This window comes from Simochromis diagramma, unplaced genomic scaffold, assembly GCF_900408965.1.
Source record: "Simochromis diagramma unplaced genomic scaffold, fSimDia1.1 OVJJ01000603.1, whole genome shotgun sequence".
In the NCBI taxonomy this organism is placed as follows: Eukaryota; Metazoa; Chordata; class Actinopteri; order Cichliformes; family Cichlidae; genus Simochromis; species Simochromis diagramma.
The window spans coordinates 25,572,296-25,591,589 of record NW_024387414.1 but is presented as its reverse complement, the minus strand read 5'-3'; the positions used below and the strand labels follow the sequence as shown (position 1 = coordinate 25,591,589).

The window sequence follows — 19,294 nt, the reverse complement described above, 5'->3', positions numbered from 1 at the left end:
TTCTTTTGGTAACATCCATAAGCTCCCTCATGATGCTTCCAGGTGAGGAAACGATGAAAAGAGAGCCCATTTTCAATCTTATTCCTTTGCCGGTAGTGCAATCTAACATTACAACCGACCACACAGCAAGCATTTGTTTGGCCTGCTAATATGGCGCCTCAATGAAAAATCATGGCTACACCCCATCCAGTAAGATCACGCTCCAGAGCCTTATTAACGTACAGATCTAGAAAGAAGACGCTGCGTTTTTAACTCTGAGGGAGATGGAGAATGAGCCTATTTCAAAAAAAGTGGAGTGTGTTCCTTTAAGTACTATATTGTATATATTGTCAAAAACTAAAGTGTACATAGCAGTTGTTGTATCTTGTTTACTGTATCACTGACAGATAATTTCAAAGTCAATGAACGCTACATTATTGTGTAATATGAAATACTGTAAGCAAATGAATAAACAGCTTAATTTTTGCTAAACCTTTGACTCTGTTTTGTTTGAATCCAACTGTTTTTTGCAGATGTACATAAAACATGTTGTTACTTTTAGTATTATTATTATTATTATTATCATTATTGCACTAAATACATTTTAAATAAAGGATACTTTGATATACATTCTTCTGTAAGGTTGGAAATGTATTTTCTTCACTCTGAAATATCTTTTGAAATGCATTTTGGTTTGAAAAAAATATATTTTCAAATTCAAAAATATTTTTTTTGACCATCACAAATACAACATATATTTACCATATATTTGAAATATATTTTGGCCAGGAAAAATGTATTTTTTTTACCGTATGGGCATTAATATCTCAAAATCGGACATTTTAAGATGACAACACCCTTGGCTTCAGTTTCTGCGTTGCGCCTTTGCGTGTGTGTTTAGGTGATAGCACCTCGTCAAACCAGTCTGACAAGGAAACAACCACTGGTGGTGTTGATGGTGGTTTTTTCCTTGGGAACACACACCCGCCCCGCCTAGTCAGACTGTCTTATGTTTGCTATTCTCTGTCGTTTTAAACGTACCTCGTTTTTCTCATTCTTACAAAATAAAACCGAATGTTCCAAAAGAAACCAAGCTAAATAAAAGAGATACTTAAATACTTAAGTAAAATGTGATTCTTTTCATTTTTTGTGCCCTCCACAAGATGAACTAAAGATTTCGAGGTCCAAATGTCAAAATTTGGCATGTTTAATTTTAAAATGAGACCTGTGGTGTGTTCTGTACTTGAAAAGCCGAATCTAATTAATGAAGTATCCCCGAAAAGGCAGGTATGTTGGAGCAAAGGACAAGCTAAAACTCGTTAGGTGGGCGAAACAGAAACGTCACCTGAACCTTCAAAGGCGACGCGATTGGCAGGGAGCGCTACCCGTCAAGGTTAGGCAGCTGGCGGATCATTCTTTACGGGGCTGTTGGGTTTCGATGCGTGTGTGTTGCTTTCTCATTTTTCTTATAAAGGAAATAAGTAGATACTGAGCCGTCGGTGGGGGTTAGTTTGAACACTAAGTGTTTGCCATGGAGAAGAGGATTTTGTACTGGACGATTCTGTGTATGGGTGAGTATTTTTTTATTTTAATAAACATTTCTTTCCTCTGGGCCTCACCGACCTGCCACACCTGTTTGTGCACCGTCAGGGTCGCGTATTAAAAAAGAGGAGCGGGCCCAAGAAGCCCGGAGTCACCATTATTATTGCTGAATGTCTTTTAAAGTACTATTTTTCAGTGCGAGCAAATAAAGTAGAAATGGGATTCGGAAACCACACAGAATATATCTCTTTCTCTGTCTTTTTCGTTTATCATTTGCATATGAAACTGGCTCCAAAGTTGAGCTGACAGTCAGGAAGTAGTTGTAACATATCCTATGTTTTTTTTTTTTTAAACACAAATGCTCAAGACAATTTCCTACAGTCAGCAGGGGAGTGGGTTGGACCCAAAGAATACAAATGGTTAAATGTCAGAACTTACTGTGTTTATAACTGCAAGTGAATAATACTGATCTCTTTGATTTTGTTTTTATGTCCATGACAGTGCTGACAGGTGTCGGTGCCATTGAAGTTACCATGCCCCAAAGTCAGTATGAGTTCGCCAGAGGTGACAACATCACACTGCCCTGCTCCTTTAAATCTGCAATTAACATAAACACTGCCGAAACAGTTGTCATCACATGGACGGCTTTGGCTCTGGAAGCAAATGTCAAAGATGTTGGTATCTACCTTTAATCTTTGTATTTGTGATCAAAAATCATGAGAACATGTCTTTGTGTTTTTATTACTCTTCTAATCCTGTAATTTTCTAACAGGCTACGATCCTCGCTTACTACTATCCTATAAAGAAAACTGGCATCACACCCGCCTATAAAGGTCGGGCGTCCCTGGACGTGGATGTCCTGAATGGAAAGGCTAACCTAAAGCTTTCCTCCATCTCACTAGCTGACAACAAAGACTTTGAGTGTCATGTGCAGATCCCAGATGACAACGATGGCACCCAAGCTGCCTCCGCACGCTTGGTGGTTCTAGGTAATATATCACATGTTGTGGGCTTCCTCCTACTGTTCAGAGATGTGACTGTTAAGTTAACTGGAAAGTCTATCTGCTACATGTCAGCCCTGCGCAGGGTGTGACTTGACTTTTTTTCCATTACTACTTAGGAGTTTTATAGCAATTCAGTCAAAGAGAAATCACACTATATTTATATTTCTCTTTTTTTAGTGGCTCCCTCTACGCCCGTCTGTAAGATCCAGGGAACAGCACAGTACGGCCAGGATATCACCCTAAGCTGTTTGTCAGCAGAAGGATCTCCACCACCTACCTATAACTGGGAACGTCGTAACGTGCAAAATCAGCCTGTTCCTCAAGACCCCAAAACCACTGACAGTAAGCGACACATTGATCCTGGAAAATTAATGTCACATGAGTACATAAAGTTTTACTAATCATTGCAAGAACCACTGTGGCTATCATAGTGATGCTCCACACTTAACGGTACAAGTGGCCTTACCTTTTGTCACATAGCCACTGCTAGGGGTTTAATATTGATCCACATGGTGCTGTTTGATGCTCCCAAATCAGGACTTTTACTTGAACTACAACAACAGTGGCAGTTGTGTTTCATAGTAGAACATTTGATTATTTTCATTCATTGTAACTTTTTAAGTTTTCTTTCTTTCTTTTTGCAATAGCAGCACAAGCCACCACAGTTTCAGAATTGTTTCATAAATATTTACTCTCTGCCGCAGTCTGGTCTCATTTATAAAGCAAGACTTGCTAGGGACTATTTTTGTTTTTAGGAAGTGACAGAGAGGAAAGGCAGTTACACAATGATACTAGCAGACAAACTGCACATCTGATGTCACACCCTGCAATTATTGATTATTGAACATACTATTCAGAAAACTCAGGATTTTATTTTTTCTGCATATGAAATTTAAAAAAAAAAAAAAAGAAGCATGGAGCGGTTATATGTACCTTCAGTATATGTGACTAATTCTTTGTGTTTCAGAGGACGGCATCCTGTCTCTCTATAATATCTCCAAAGATACATCAGGATACTACATCTGCACTTCACGGAACAAGATCCGCTTTGCTACCTGCAACCTCACCCTTGCAGTCATGCCACGTAAGAGAAACATTTAATAGAGAAAAGGCTTTTCTTTTTTGTTGTTGTTCTTGTTATTTGTCTTTTTTAAGTAAATAAATCTTTACTCAAATTATGACGCACACCCCGGTGTTGTTCCCCCTCCTAACATGTCTGTCTTCAACCCTGCAGCATCCATGAACATTGCTTCCACTCCAGCACTAATTGGTGCAGTTGTCGGTGGCTTGATTCTACTCATCCTCATCATCATCATCTGTTGCTGCTGTTGCAGGAAGAAGAACAAAGATGAGGAATATGAAATGGGGTAAAGTTCCATCCTCTTATTAATACAAGCAATCAACACAGAGGCACTCATGCTGACAGAACTGAATATTTTGTGGGATTTTAAGAATACAATCTTTTTTCATGAAAAAAAGAACAAAATGTGCACATACCATGTCTGTGGTGTAAAGGGACCTATTCGTATGGCTGTAATCAAAGGAAGTTGCCATTATTCCTGAGCATGCAAGGGACAAAAAACTCCCTTTGTGTTTTTAAATTAACTTCATAGTAAATTAATGATGTTTTTTTTTTTTTTTTTTGCACTGTGCCATATGAATTTTGAATTCAACGTCCATATGATTTCTTCATCTGAGCGTCAGAAAAAAAACAACTTCCGTTCGTTAGACAAGCACATTCACAGAACTTTTGTGATTTTTATTCTATTTTTTCTGTGAGTGAGTATTATCTGTTCATTGGATGCTTTTGACTGCACTGATTGTGTGCGGGTGTTGTTTCCACTTTCTAGAGTTCATGAGGGGAAGGAGTACCACGACAAGGAGCCGGATAGAAACGGTGAGGGTCGACGTGTTGAAGTCCAGGGGAAGGACAGTTATGAGGACTCGAGTGTAAAGAGGACTGAACGCAATGAGGAAAGAAGTGATCCGGATCGCCGCGACTACGATGACCGCCGCAGCGACTACGATGACCGTCGCAGCGACTACGATGACCGCCGCAGCGACTACGACGACCGCCGCAGCGACTACGATGACCGCCGCCGCGACTACGATGACCGCCGCCGCGACTACGACGACCGCCGCCGCGACTACGATGACCGTCGTGAGCGCTACGATGATGATCGCCGCTACCAAGACCGTCGTCGTGATGACAACCGCTACGATGATCGGGACCGTGATAGACCACCGGTGCCCAACAGTAAGCCCACAAGGAGGGACTACCATGACTAAAGCCTCCAACCTGTAAACCAGTTTCTGTTGTTGTTGTTTTTTTCTTACATACAACCAGATTATCAAATGGTGGCCTAGCTGTTACATAATGGATTGCCAGGAAACTGCAAAATTAGAGCTGAAAGAATAATATGTAATAATTTGTTTGGGAGGAATAGTTTTGTGTCTTAGATTTTTAGGTCTTTTAAAGTAGTTTTTCAGATTTTATATATCTGATATATTTGTCCTATGTTACTTTTTGTGTGTCGTACAGTCAGGGAACAGTGAAACGCTTGTCTCTCTGTGTACTGCCAGTTTTATGTGTAAATAAAGAATTTATTTCTACTGTGTGACATGTTTTAAGTTTTTGTCTGTAATATTTCCGTGCATGCGTCAATTGTGGGAGTTGAATGGTCTGGTAATATACTGATGTGTCATGGCTTGACACACAAACACAGGCAAAACATGCTGTCAAAAGTGTTATTGTTGCTTAAGTTTTCAGTTAATCAAATACATTTTGTCTCTCTTGCTGTTCACAATACAATTTAATGTAACTTCTTTATTAGCATCGCTGGGGGTAGTTTTCTTTTTCCAACCCAAAGAGTTATTAGCAATTACTCAAATGTTTTTGTATACAGTTGTAGAGACTCAGAACATTTACTTTTAATTTTCTATTGAGTGCTTTCAGTTTCTGTATCTTTAAAAAAATAAAATAAAATCACAAAATGTGGAACTAGAACATTGACTTCTACTTTTTATCAAATTCAAATTCAAACATTCTTTTTGTTATGCTGTATAATTACATGCTGTTTGGTACATATTTTGCATTGGCGATGTTATGACTATAAATGAGAATCATCAAAATCTTTTTAAACCTGTCGTGTGAAAAATGCTCTTAAAAAAGATGAAGTTGACTGGGCTTAGTTTTCGGCATGTGACACCAGAGCTCTGTTGCTTTATGTTCAGTTCCATATTTGCTCTCAACAACTAAACCTCTTAATATGTCTGTGTGGTCATTACATAATCAGTTGATTAGGAAACTGCATTGCTGAGCAGGTTTTCCAATGACGTGGCCACATTGCTTTTGTAGATTGAATTTTTAGTGCGTTACATTTTACAGAAGTTTATAGTTTTTGATTGTTTGATGACTCTTTTAATGGCATATATAAATGGTGCCTTTCAACACATAAGACAGTGTCACAGCCCAGATCAAATACTGTGACAAGGATTGGGAGAAAACATAAGATGATAACTTAGAAAGCAGGAAACAGAAACATAAAAGGTGGAGTATTCATAAGGCAGCGGTGTAAAACAAGTATGGCTGAGTGGCAGTCTATGGCTGTGTCCCAATTCAGGGTCTGCACGCTTGAAGTACACAGTAAAATTTGCAGTGTCAACCTAACACTTAAAGAGTTAAATTTAACACTGTTTCCGAGTCTATTTGGTCCCATTCGGAATTGGTGTTAAATCAACTCTTTCTATAGTGTTAAAATTTTAGAGTAAATTTAACTCTAAATAGAGTAAATATTTAACACTGAGTAACACCGCATAGTGTTAAATCAACTTAACACTACTAGTAGTGTCATATCATTTACTCTATCATAGTGATAAATTAACTCTTTGAGTAAAATCCCACTGATTTTTAACACTGAATTGAGTTATTTGAAATTAACACTGGGGGTTCAAAGAACTCTGATGGGAGTTGATGTTACTCTATACTGTGTTATTCATACACTAATCTCTAGTGAAAAATTAGCTCTCATAGAGTAAAATTTGTAATTAATTTTACACCAAGTAGTGTTACTAAAACTCTTCCTGTAGTGTTACCTTTACACACAATTCACTGTTTTGCAGCACGAAACCCTGGTTTTTAATAATTCTTTTACATATAAAACAAGTAAGCAAAAACCACAACTAGATCATACATTTAACAGCTTTATTTTCATGTCAGGCTCAAAATATAAAAACATCTCATGCAGTGTATAAAACACTTTAAAACAATGAATTTAGTTTGACATAAAACGGCAATATGGAACGACATACAGGGAGGAATCTGAAATGCCATACTTGATTTGAAGAAGCAACACAGCTCATTTATCTTCAACACCTTCAGCACCATATTGGGATGCAGTCTGTTCCTAAATGCATGATGATGGTCATCAAAACACAGGGTTTCCATCAGTTTTCCACAGAGCAATACAATGCCATCTTTCACAACAATACTTTTGATCTTACAAAAAAACGGAATCTCAGACACTACATCTGTACAGATGTCAGTCAGGGCAGTACTCTGCACCATGTGTTATTATCCACTTAGCTGAAAACAAACTGGTAGACAACACAGCTCCAAGCAATTTCTGAACTTTCTTCCAGCTCTCCAAGTGTCACCATCTTTCCTGGTCCTAAAGCTAATCTTTCAAGGCTAAAGTACTCCCAATGCTTTATTTTATTACTATTATATTTATTTTTACTTGTGGTGTCCTGTAAAGGTACGCTCTTTAAGGCTGCATCTTTAGCCTGAGTATGAATCTCAAAAAACACTTCCTCCATTGAGGAGACAAAACTGTTCACAGTAGATTGGCTTAATCCAGCTGCCCTGAGCTGTGCAACAGCAGAGGCACACATATCCAAAGTGCTCTTACAGTATTTGATCTTTTCAGATGTTGTGGGTGTTTCTTCTACATTAGTTGACATCACCTCCCCTGTAGTTCTAACTTCTTTAACTGCCACATCAGGCTGTAGATTAACACCAGTGTCAGCCTGTTGGTCAAAATAGTTAAGGTGTTTGGTATTTAAATGTTTTCTAAAACCTGTGGTTTGAATGAACGTGTACATGTTGTGAAGCATATTGTTGTAAGATGTGCCAAACACAAAATGTGCTTTAAACAGTTCATCAAAAGAACCAAGTGAAGAGGTAGACTTGCATGGTATGGCATTCTTGTCAAGAATAATGAAGAACCGGTGGATGTCATTCTTTTTCACCCCAACAGCCAGGAGGTACGGTTGAGTGCTGGTAGTGATGGCAGTGATGGCATCAAGGTGCTCTTGGATATTTGTTCCAGTCTGAAAAGACAAATACAGACAGGCAATAAGAATCAAGTTTTCTTAAACTGGTAATTCATACCATAAAAATAGAAAAACACAAACCTTCTTGAAGACCACAAGAACCCTTTCTGCTTGAGAAGCTGACACCTTTCCTGGTCTCTTCCGACCCTGACCAGATGGTGGAATCAGGTGTAATAGCAATAGAATTGCTGAGAGGTCACTATCCCAGCCTGCAAAAATTATTTGTTTTTAATAAAGTTGAATCATCATCAACAATATATTTCAATGCATTGATAAAATGTTTGAGTAGACCCAAAAGACAAAAAGGATAACTGTTCTGTGACAAACATTATATATGCTATGAATGTGCTAACCAAAGAAACAACAGCTCACCAATGTCAGCATTAACTTCAGTGCCATCCTCAGGTGAGTCAGCTGCCAGCAAGAGTTCTTCCAGGTCACTGGTAGAAGGAAGCTTTCTGCCTTGTTGGATAATTTTTCTTTTGAATGTTGTTGGCCACCTCTCCAGCAACCTGCCTGATACATCCTCACCAAACATCAGTACAAAATCCTGTTCGATCTGTAACAGGGATAGAGAATTATATCTGCTATCTACAAAATATTAAAGTGTGTTTACATTGTCAAAGTAATGACAAATATTCACCAAGCCTTTGATATCTTTGAAACGTGGAGAAACAGACAGTATGTTGCTTGACAGCAGGAGGTCAAGGACCATGCTGTGTCGATAAACAAATGTCAACTTCATCTTCTTCTTGACTGTGTCTTCATCAGCTGAATGTTTCATCAGAGAGATTGTATCCTTGCACTCATCCTCACTCAGCACCTTCTCTGTAACAAACTGCAACTCTCGTCTGACAGTTGGTCCGCCACACTGATCTTGACTCGATGATCCATCTCCTGGTGCTAGACAATATGAAATACAGCTTTATCAAAACTAATAACAACATTTAAAAACCATTATTAATAAAGAACCACAATGTGGAACTGTATTATGTATTTCCACTGAATTATAAATGTTACCTCTAGATGATAATCGCCTCCCTTTAGCAGTGCATCTCTGTATGGCTTTAATCCTCCAGGCCAAGTACCCAGTGCCACTCTCCCCATCATAATAATGTTCCTTGGAGAGTGACATGTACAGACACTGATAAATGAATAAACAAAATAAGTTATATAACAATGAACAGTTGATAAGGACATACATTTTAGCAGGATTTAAAATGTTTAAACATGATTTTGGTTGTATCAGTTATTACTATGAGCTACTTACATAGCCATTTTTGGAGTACGGGCCACTGAGGTAAGGGAAAAAGGTTACAATTCCTCTGGCATGCTTCCTGTAGACAGTAATTTCTTATAGTCAGTGCTCTTCATCGAACTACTGTAAACAGAAAATGTGAATATTAAAACAGTCCCATAAATACCAGTAAAACAGCCTTGCGTTGTTATTTCTTACACTGTATGTTACTTTTTTTCAGTGTAACAAGGTGTTTCAGCCCTTTGGCTGTAGTTTTCAAGCCCTGTACTAAATGAGTATTTCACCTACATGAAATATATTCCTCAATACAAAACTAAAATAATTACTAGTACTTTTACTGTTTGTCTGATCTAACTTAGCACTAGGGAGTCAGTATTTTGTTCATCTTTAGTTTAACATACTGAATAGTCTGCTAACCAAAATGGAAAAAGGTAACTTGTGTCAATACCATCATTAGTTAACATCAAGTTAACTCACTACAAATACAAACACTGTCATCTTAAGTTCAAACTACTAAAAGAAAACATTACAAACTGAATCCTGGATATTTTGGATACTTTATCAAGTTTATACTGCCTGCTGGTTGTAATAACTGTAACTATAAAATCGCCAAAGACAGCGGAATTGAAATAAGACAATAACCTTACTGAAAACGACCTCTATAGCTAGGTGTCCAGAAAGAAGTAAAAGATGTAACATTAGTGTAAAATTTTAATTAGTTAATGCTTGCCTTACACAATTTAAAATGTAACAATAACAAGCGAATTGCCCGTGCACCAAGGTTAGCCAAAATGCTAGTTAGCTAGCTAATGTTAATATGTAGCTCCCAACACATAGAGGGTTTAATTTAATGGAATTTCAAACATGCTAGAACACAACACAATCACCACTACACACTGAAATAAATTAACAATCCTTACAGTCTTAGCCAACACTAATTAACAACCTTACGTTAGCATACAGACAGTGTCACATTTGCTTCAGGTACAAAATGAAATATATAATTGTAACGTGAGGGTTCACTAGATGGTTTGGAATCTCTCTGAATAATTAGGAACAGCAAGATGGAGACGGATAACTTTTTAGCAGCCTCTTTACTCTCAGGACACCGCAACAACATCCCACACTTCCTGTGTTAGTGATGGGTCGTTCGTGAACAAAATGGCTCTTAGAGCCGGCTCCTTATCGCGAGCCATCACGTGGGGTTTTTTTTCTTTCTCTCAGCCTCTCTCTCGCACTTTTTTCCGCTTCACTCAGCAGCGAGCCTTGTGCTTTAGGCTGGGCAGAGGGGGCGGTAGTTACACTCAGTAGCACAGGAACAGAGCCAGAGGAAGAGAGAGAGAAAGAGAGCCAGGGACAACAACATCACATTAGAAAGGTATAGTAATCATCCACAACTATTTTCGGTTGCAGATGATAAAGGATTCAGAAAGTTTATTCATGCGGGTCCATATGACAGAATATGCATCTTCTTTTTGTTTTCATATTTTAATTTATATTTAATTGTGTTGTGGTTTGCAGTGTTTTGTGTTGTTTCACTTTAAATTTGGAAAAGGAAAAAGCTGAAAATTTAAATAGTTAAAAGTTGAAATGTGAATAGTTGATTTTTGTATTATGTGATTTATTTATTACATTTTATGTGGAGTGAATAAATAAAAGTATATTTACGGTGGCCCCTACAGACAAAGCACATACAAACTTCAAATCACGTACGAACTCTGAAGCATGTACAAACCCTGAAGCACGTACAAACTCCAAAACACGTAAAAACTCCAAAACACGTAAAAACACGTACAAACTCAGAAGCACGTAAAAACTCAAAACACGTAAAAAAGACAACAGAAGTGCTCCAGGATGCCAGGCGCAGTGTTGAGCTTTTGTTACCTAGTGGCTACACAAGCCAGCAAGTACCAACGACCGGATTTGGTGTGTGGTAGTAACAGGTAAATTAACATTTTTTTTTAAAAATTATTTGAATATATATGAGTGCCTGTGTATAAATACACAAACAATACACACATGCTTTCAATTGTGTAATTTAAGTGATCTAGTAGCTCTGCTTTGGAAGTTCAGTTCATGCTAGAAATGTGTTTTGGAGTTTGTACGTGTTTTGTCTCTAGGGGCCACCACATATATTTATATATAAACATATATAAATAAAACCACTTTTTTTACGTTAGTAATTCCTTTTGTGCATAACTTTATATTATTGTTAATAATAAATTAATTAAAGCAACAAAACAACCCGAAGAGCCGGTTCGGAGCCGAAAGAGCCGGCTCTTTTTAGTGAGCCGAACCGAAAGAGCCAGATCTCTAAAAAGAGCCGGAAATCCCATCACTATCCTGTGTGCTGCCCTCATGAAATACTTCACTGACCTCTCAGAAGCCAGGAAATCTTATACTCAGATCAAATCAGGGAAAACAACCAGGTAGATATAACACATACTTATTACTGGTTTGAACATGCATGTCTAAACATTCAAACGTGTAAACATGTAAATATCAAAACACGTAACTACCAAATAGCTACATAACTAGCTTTATAACCTTTGTAAACACCTCTTTGTATATCAAATTAGATTTAAATTTACTTCTACACTTTACAGTTATTTGCTATTAGCGATGTTTGTACGTTCAGCTTTTACTTGCTTTTAAAGCCTTTAAAATATAATAATACAATAGTCGACCTTAATCTTACAGAGAATGTGATGATTTTGTGGATAATTAAAGTCAGTAATATATCCACAAACACAACAAGCTGAAAGTCAGTGATGCTGCTCGGTTTGCAGTCCTGAATATCACGGCACAAGCAGGATTGCACTGTTAACACTGCACTGTTAATGTTAGTGTAACTGAGGACAAGCTATGTTATATTGCTGCCTCTGTTCAGTGGTGTCGAGCCAAACGGACTTTAACGTGTGTTTGAATGAGCTGACGGTTCACTCGTTAAGCTGAAAGAAAGATGCTTTAATCACAGGAGTCACACATGTGTCCACTGTACCATCTGGGAACTCTTCTTGTTTAGCACTCGTAATAACACAAACACTAAATCCTCCTGTTTGTAGCAGTGTATACACCTGAGACTGTCACCTGTCTGTCTGTCCTGCACTCTCTCTCTCTTTTTCTTTCTCTCTGATTGTGTAATAAAAGTATGAACATGTATTAATAAGTTACACTTGTGTTTGAATCCTGCAGCTTATCACACAGTTGATTTCCATGTGTGACAACTGCAAGTGTCCAGAATGAGGACAGACAGAGGGACCCACTGCTGCACATCATCTGTGAGGCTTTGCACCCCTGATGATCCACCAGGACAAACTCAGCAGTGTGTGAGGAAGAGGAGGAGGAAGAGCCAGCAGCAGCTGACAGATGGAGAGAATAGACAGACTGTTCCCTGTTTGTGAAGGACTGCTAGAAAAGTTTAAAATAACTAATTGTCTGTCCTGAATCAGTCTTATTAGGTAATGTTCAAATAATTGTATCGTTCCAGTGTTTTCAGTGTGGGAGAAAGTACTCAGGGCCTTCAAGTTACACACTATGAAAGGCAGCACCAAGTTTAATATTCAGAAACCTAAAGTGTGTATCAGCAGCAGAATGGAGCTAAAAATAAATGTTTGTTTCAGTTCTATGAAGCTGAGTATTTTGGATTAGTAGTACTGCTGTGTTTGTTGCATCATATTGCTGTAATTGTTTATATGCTTTATATATCCTGAGGTAAGTTGATCTATAGTGTTACATCATATTCTATAAGGATGTTATGTGTTTGGATACCTTCTGCCCAGTTTGACCCATTTAGCAGAAGTCAGCCTGTTTAAGGCTCTGATATCTATTCTGTATGACTTAAAGCAGTTATGACATGGTGTGATTTTCTCACCCAATAAAGGAATATTTCATATATCAGTCTACTCTTCATTTTATCAGACACAGTTATCACAGCTCGTACATTTGCTTTTTGTATTTGTATTTGTATCTTTATTTATTTCAGACATAATAAAACAAACAAAAAAACCCAATATATACTCGTCTACATGTATTTTCATTTACGAATATGAATATATGTGTAGATATACACACACACACGTATTTGTACAGACAAACAAGAAAAATATAATAAAATAAAACACATTCGTCTAACATGAGATAACAGTTGTTTGGTCTGAAAAGGAGTAGGAAGAAGTATGCACATACTTATTAACTCCTACCCCTGCTCAACATCTTATTAATCCCACATATTTACCTAATTCTCCTCATCACATATTCCACACAATACACAAGAAAACTTATATCAACAAGGCTGGCACGATATTTATAATTTAAATACGAGTTGACATATTTATACATACAATGGGTGATTGTCTTTTTCAATATCATATCCTTCCAAGAGTAATTTTCGAAGTGTCTTTATGAACTTGCCAATTCCTGAGCATTGCTGTAATTCTGCAGTAAAGCTATTCCACAGTTTTACTCCATAAATAGTTACGCAAAAGGTTTTAACATTTGACCGTGCTTTAAGAATCTTCAGATTCAATTTACCCCTTAGTTCATAGTCTCCTTCTCTGTCATAGAACATCCTCTGTATATTTCTTGGTAACATATTGTATCTAGCTTTATACATAATTTTTGCCGTTTTGTATTTTATAAGATCCATAAACTTCAATATTTTTAATTTCAAAAACATGGTGTTAGTATGGTCTCTATATCCAGCTTTACTAATTATCCTGATTGCTTTTTTTTGAATTTTACATATTGGTTGAAGTGAAGTTTTATATGTGTTTCCCCAAATTTCCACACAGTATTCCAAATATGGCAATATAAGTGCACAGTAAAGTACCCGGAGTGATTTGGAAGGCAAAAAATATTTAACTTTACTCAGTATGGAGACACTTCTTGACAGTTTAGCTTGTACATACTTTATATGAGGTTTCCAGCAGATTTTGTTATCTATTATCACACCCAGAAATTTTGTATCCGAAACTTGCTCTAATTCGACATTATTTACTAATAACTTTGCTTCGGCATCTTTTTTATAATTTCCAAATAACATAAATGTCGTTTTTTCCAAATTTAATGATAACTTATTTCTATCAAACCATGTTTTCAGTTTAATCATTTCTTGTGTGACAATTTCCAAAAGCTGCTGTAAGTTCTCTCCAGCACAAAAAATATTTGTATCATCTGCAAATAGAATAAACTGTAATATATCTGATGTTCTACATATATCGTTGATATAGAGGATAAACAGCTTTGGTCCCAATACTGACCCCTGTGGAACTCCACAAACAATGTCCATACACTCTGATTGATGTTCCCCAATTTTCACAAATTGTTTCCTGTCTCTCAAATAACTCTTTACCCACTCTAACACCACTCCTCTAATGCCATAATACTCCAATTTATCGAGTAATATTTCATGATTAATTGTATCAAAAGCTTTTTTTAGGTCGATGAATATACTAGCTATACATTGTCTTTTATCTATATTGTTAGTGATATTTTCAATCAATTCTATTAATGCCAATGATGTTGATCTATTTGATCTGAAACCATACTGACTATCCATTATTATTTTATGTTTGTCTATAAATTTGTCAAGTCTATTAATAAAAACCTTTTCCAGTATTTTTGAAAATTGAGAAAGTAGAGAGACAGGCCTATAATTTGTGAATTGGTGTTTATCACCATTTTTGAACAATGGTGTTACTTTAGCTATTTTCATTTGTGTCGGGAATGTACCAGTTTGTATGGACACATATATGTAAGCATTGAGCCAAATTTAGTAATGGCAACATACTGAAGGAACAACATTTGTCTCTTATATATAATACATCTATATATACACTGTCAAAGATACTTGAGTGTCTTTGAGTGAAGATTTAAGGTGATAGGACATATAAATAGCTGCAACTTGAATCTTTACTGAAGCTCAGTATTTGACACAGAGTTCATGTTCACTGCTGTAATAACTAATAATGATTAATATAATAACTATAATATTGGCCATATATTTACACTGACTTTAGTCTCATGAACAACATTAACTATTTGTTATTTACTAGCTAATCTTATATGACTGTTCAGTACAGATATGAAGCCCAACAATCATGTTTTACAGTCCTGTGGTCTCAGCCTCAGATACTTATTAAATCACACAAAGCTCATGTAGAAACAAACAAACGAACAAAATATGTTCTCCTTCATTTCTGTCAACCACACGTTTCCAGCTATCATGGTTGCTAGGCAATCTGGGCAGGCTAGACCGTCCCATTTCACAAGCCTCACACTTCCGGCCTTAGCGGTCTTTGAGTACGCAGCCCTTGAGGACCGTTGAGGCTGCGTACTTTAAGGCTGCAGACCCTGAATTGGGATACAGTCAAGGTTAGTCTGCTGGCGGATCATTCTTTACGGGGCTGTCGGGTTTCGATGCGTGTGTGTTGCTTTCTCATTTTTCTTATAAAGGAAATAAGTAGATACTGAGCCGTCGGTGGGGGTTAGTTTGAACACTAAGTGTTTGCCATGGAGAAGAGGATTTTGTACTGGACGATTCTGTGTATGGGTGAGTATTTTTTTCTTTTAATAAACATTTCTTTCCTCTGGGCCTCACCGACCTGCCACACCTGTTTGTGCACCGTCAGGGTCGCGTACTAAAAAAGAGGAGCGGGCCCAAGAAGCCCGGAGTCATCATTATTATTGCTGAATGTTTTTTAAAGTACTATATTTCAGTGCGAGCAAATAAAGTAGAAATGGGATTCGGAAACCACACAGAATATATCTCTTTCTCTGTCTTTTTCGTTTATCATTTGCATATGAAACTGGCTCCAAAGTTGCGCTGACAGTCAGGAAGTCGTTGTAACATATCCTATGTTTTTTTTTTTTAACACAAATGCTCAAGACAATTTCCTACAGTCAGCAGGGGAGTGGGTTGGACCCAAAGAATACAAATGGTTAAATGTCAGAACTTACTGTGTTTATAACTGCAAGTGAATAATACTGATCTCTTTGATTTTGTTTTTATGTCCATGACAGTGCTGACAGGTGTCGGTGCCATTGAAGTTACCATGCCCCAAAGTCAGTATGAGTTCGCCAGAGGTGACAACATCACACTGCCCTGCTCCTTTAAATCTGCAATTAACTTAAACACTGCCGAAGTAGTTGTCATCACATGGACGGCTTTGGCTCTGGAAGCAAATGTCAAAGATGTTGGTATCTACCTTTAATCTTTGTATTTGTGATCAAAAATCATGAGAACATGTCTTTGTGTTTTTATTACTCTTCTAATCCTGTAATTTTCTAACAGGCTACGATCCTCACTTACTACCATCATATAAAGAAAACTGGCATCACACCCGCCTATAAAGGTCGGGCGTCCCTGGACGTGGATGTCCTGAATGGAAAGGCTAACCTAAAGCTTTCCTCCATCTCACTAGCTGACAACAAAGACTTTGAGTGTCATGTGCAGATCCCAGATGACGACGATGGCACCCAAGCTGCCTCCGCACGCTTGGTGGTTCTAGGTAATATATCACCTGTTGTGGGCTTCCTCCTACTGTTCAGAGATGTGACTGTTAAGTTAACTGGAAAGTCTATCTGCTACATGTCAGCCCTGCGCAGGGTGTGACTTGACTTTTTTTCCATTACTACTTAGGAGTTTTATAGCAATTCAGTCAAAGAGAAATCACACTATATTTATATTTCTCTTTTTTTAGTGGCTCCCTCTACGCCCGTCTGTAAGATCCAGGGAACAGCACAGTACGGCCAGGATATCACCTTAACCTGTGCATCTGCAGGAGGATCTCCAATGCCCACTTATAGCTGGAAACGTTATTGTGAGCATAATCAGCCTGTTCCTCAAGACCCCCAAACCACTGACAGTAAGTGACACTTTGATCCTTTAAAATCTTTGCTAACAAGAACAAATATGGACATGATCAGAGCGACACTACGCTTGGTGTAAAAGTGAGCTTTACTTTTGTTTCACAGCCACTGTTTGGTATTTAATATCAAAACATATTAAACATGATGAAAGTGAAAGAAAGTGAGCAGTCAGATGTGCAATGTCACTCTTCTCTATCACAGCCTGTATTAATTTATTGTATCAAATTTGTTGTATATCAAACCACATTTTTTGTGTTTCAGAGGACGGCATCCTGTCACTGTACAATATCTCCAAAGATACATCAGGATTCTACATCTGCACCTCACAGAACAAGCTCCGCGCTGCTACCTGCAACCTCACCCTCTCGCTCATGCCACGTAAGAGAAACATTTTTTTTCATAGAGAAAATTGCACAGAAAATTATCATGATACATACCCCTGTTGTTCCCCCTGTTAACTTGTCTGTCTTCAACCCTGCAGCATCCATGAATGCTATTACCACTGGAGGAATAATAGGCAGAGTTCTTGCTTACCTGATCTTTCTCATCATCATCATCATCATCATCTTCTTCTTCTTTTGGCAAAATAAATAGCAATGAGAAGAATTACACTGCAGGGTAATGTTCCTCGTTCTGGAAGATTCAAGCATTTTTTAAATCATTTTTTATGAGATGACTGGGAGAAAGAAGACACTTCAGGATCCTTTTCAGAGGAGCAGGGACATTCGGTGCATTTCTCCCCCCTGTTCTTTCTTACCCCCACCCCCCAAAAAATATATATATTTTTTAAAAAGTCACGTATTTGTCTTATGATGCCTTTACTGCAACCAGACCAGAGTCTACACACATATTTGATGAATATTTCTTTTCCAAGCTGTACAGAAAGAGGACAATGCGACCAACACTGTGTCATTTCTCTATATATGAGGTTTGTTCTTTTCTTGTAATTAAGGAATTTATTACTATCACACAATTTTACCACTAGCCTATTTAATTCTTTCTGTGTGATCTTTCTGTACATGCATTAGGTTTATCTGTGAACTGTGTACAACTGTGACTTCGCTGCCGTTCACTCTGGGTTGGTCACATTCTGATGTGAGTCATTGCTCGATTGCGTAAAGGCAGAAACATCGACTACCTTCAGTTTTCCATCAAGTGCTTAGTGTTTCTGTATTTTAAAAAAACCACAGTATTAGGGAAACAAAAATTAGAACTTCCACTTTTCTTTGACTGTATGAATTTCAGGACTCAGTCGCGGTTAGCTGCTGCTAACTGCATGGATTTCGTTTTCCGATTACTTAATCCCAAGAGCATCAGGAGAGTGACCAGATACACGAAATGGTTATTACTGTCAGCCAAAGTACTCTCACTAACAATTTATCCCCTGAATTATATTTGCATATGTTTATGCACAAGTTGGGGAAGCAGTGTATAGTAGTAAAACAACTGTCTGACTGTGCAATTGCATTAGGCTTTCCAATGAAGTGTTTGCAACATCTATGTGGTTTTCGTTTTTTATGAAATAAATTTAAAGAAGTGGAAAGTGTGAGGGTGGCTGTTCAAAAGGAAGATGGATCGATTGACAGATGGACCTCACCTAGACTTATGCATTTCAAATCAGTGTGTTTGCATGCTGATGAGAAGCTGGTCTACTTGCTGATGCTGAGCTAGCTTTTTTATTTACATTTATTCCTTTACTTACTTGTTTACTGCTTTAATACCACAGTGTGGGACTAATATGGCTTTAAAATGTAAAATCAAGTGATTGAGATCTCCTGTGTGACATTTTTACTCCGGAGTGTGATTTTTCTTGTTATAGTACTTTGCACTGTAAGAAGTGACAGTCTTATGTAGTCTGTGGTGAGATGGCTGTGTGTATTTTAGCACATATCTAACCACTTGTTTTCCTGTTAGCGGTACCCACCTTCTATGTGCAGGTCTTCACATCTGTAGCTGTGTAACTGCTGGATAGACATGTTGCAGCAGCCAATGGCTATTGAAGTCCCTGATAGTGTCTCCTCTTTTTCCTCCTGTCTGTCCAGAGCTCCTGGGTTTCTAATTATGCTTTTCTAACACACATTTGCACATTATCTGTAAGTCCATGTAAATTTGTGCAATCGCATTGATTTAAGAATCTGATTATGGTCAGCACTAAGGCATCAAAATCCTGTTTTGCAGTTATGCTTAATCTGTATGTTACTGTTACTGTATGTTTTTTAGTTTAGTTTCTTTTTTTTGGGGGGGGGGGGTTGTACTATATTTTATAAATATTTTGCTCTTTTACTTTTCTTTTTACTGCACTATA

The 19,294-nt window shown here is 37.6% G+C and overlaps 3 protein-coding genes across 4 annotated transcripts; 2 read left to right on the top strand and 1 right to left on the bottom strand.

Moving 5' to 3' along the window:
* The first annotated feature begins 1,365 nt into the window (after nt 1-1,365).
* Nucleotides 1,366-5,532, top strand: LOC120720880 (cell surface A33 antigen-like). Its single transcript, XM_040010730.1, has 7 exons — nt 1,366-1,550; nt 2,023-2,195; nt 2,294-2,510; nt 2,703-2,867; nt 3,493-3,609; nt 3,760-3,892; nt 4,376-5,532. The coding sequence occupies exons 1-7, from the start codon at nt 1,511-1,513 to the stop codon at nt 4,812-4,814; spliced, it is 1,284 nt and encodes a 427-aa protein (XP_039866664.1). The 5' UTR covers nt 1,366-1,510; the 3' UTR covers nt 4,815-5,532.
* A 633-nt stretch (nt 5,533-6,165) lies between these two features.
* LOC120720879 lies at nt 6,166-9,710 on the bottom strand. Of its 2 annotated transcripts, none has more exons than XM_040010727.1 (6): nt 9,130-9,710; nt 8,880-9,003; nt 8,503-8,762; nt 8,232-8,418; nt 7,941-8,068; nt 6,166-7,856 (listed from the first exon to the last, which is right to left on the bottom strand). In XM_040010727.1, exons 2-6 carry the CDS (start codon nt 8,992-8,994, stop codon nt 7,107-7,109), a joined length of 1,440 nt encoding a protein of 479 aa, XP_039866661.1. In that variant the 5' UTR covers nt 8,995-9,003; nt 9,130-9,710; the 3' UTR covers nt 6,166-7,106. The 2 variants fall into 2 exon arrangements, with proteins under 2 accessions (XP_039866661.1, XP_039866662.1); XM_040010728.1 differs by having other exon boundaries at nt 8,880-8,979.
* A 5,719-nt stretch (nt 9,711-15,429) lies between these two features.
* On the top strand, nt 15,430-18,754 carry LOC120720890 (cell surface A33 antigen-like). The gene is made up of 6 exons (XM_040010744.1): nt 15,430-15,670; nt 16,141-16,313; nt 16,412-16,628; nt 16,821-16,985; nt 17,251-17,367; nt 17,471-18,754. The coding sequence occupies exons 1-6, from the start codon at nt 15,631-15,633 to the stop codon at nt 17,581-17,583; spliced, it is 825 nt and encodes a 274-aa protein (XP_039866678.1). The 5' UTR covers nt 15,430-15,630; the 3' UTR covers nt 17,584-18,754.
* The last annotated feature ends 540 nt before the right edge of the window (nt 18,755-19,294 follow it).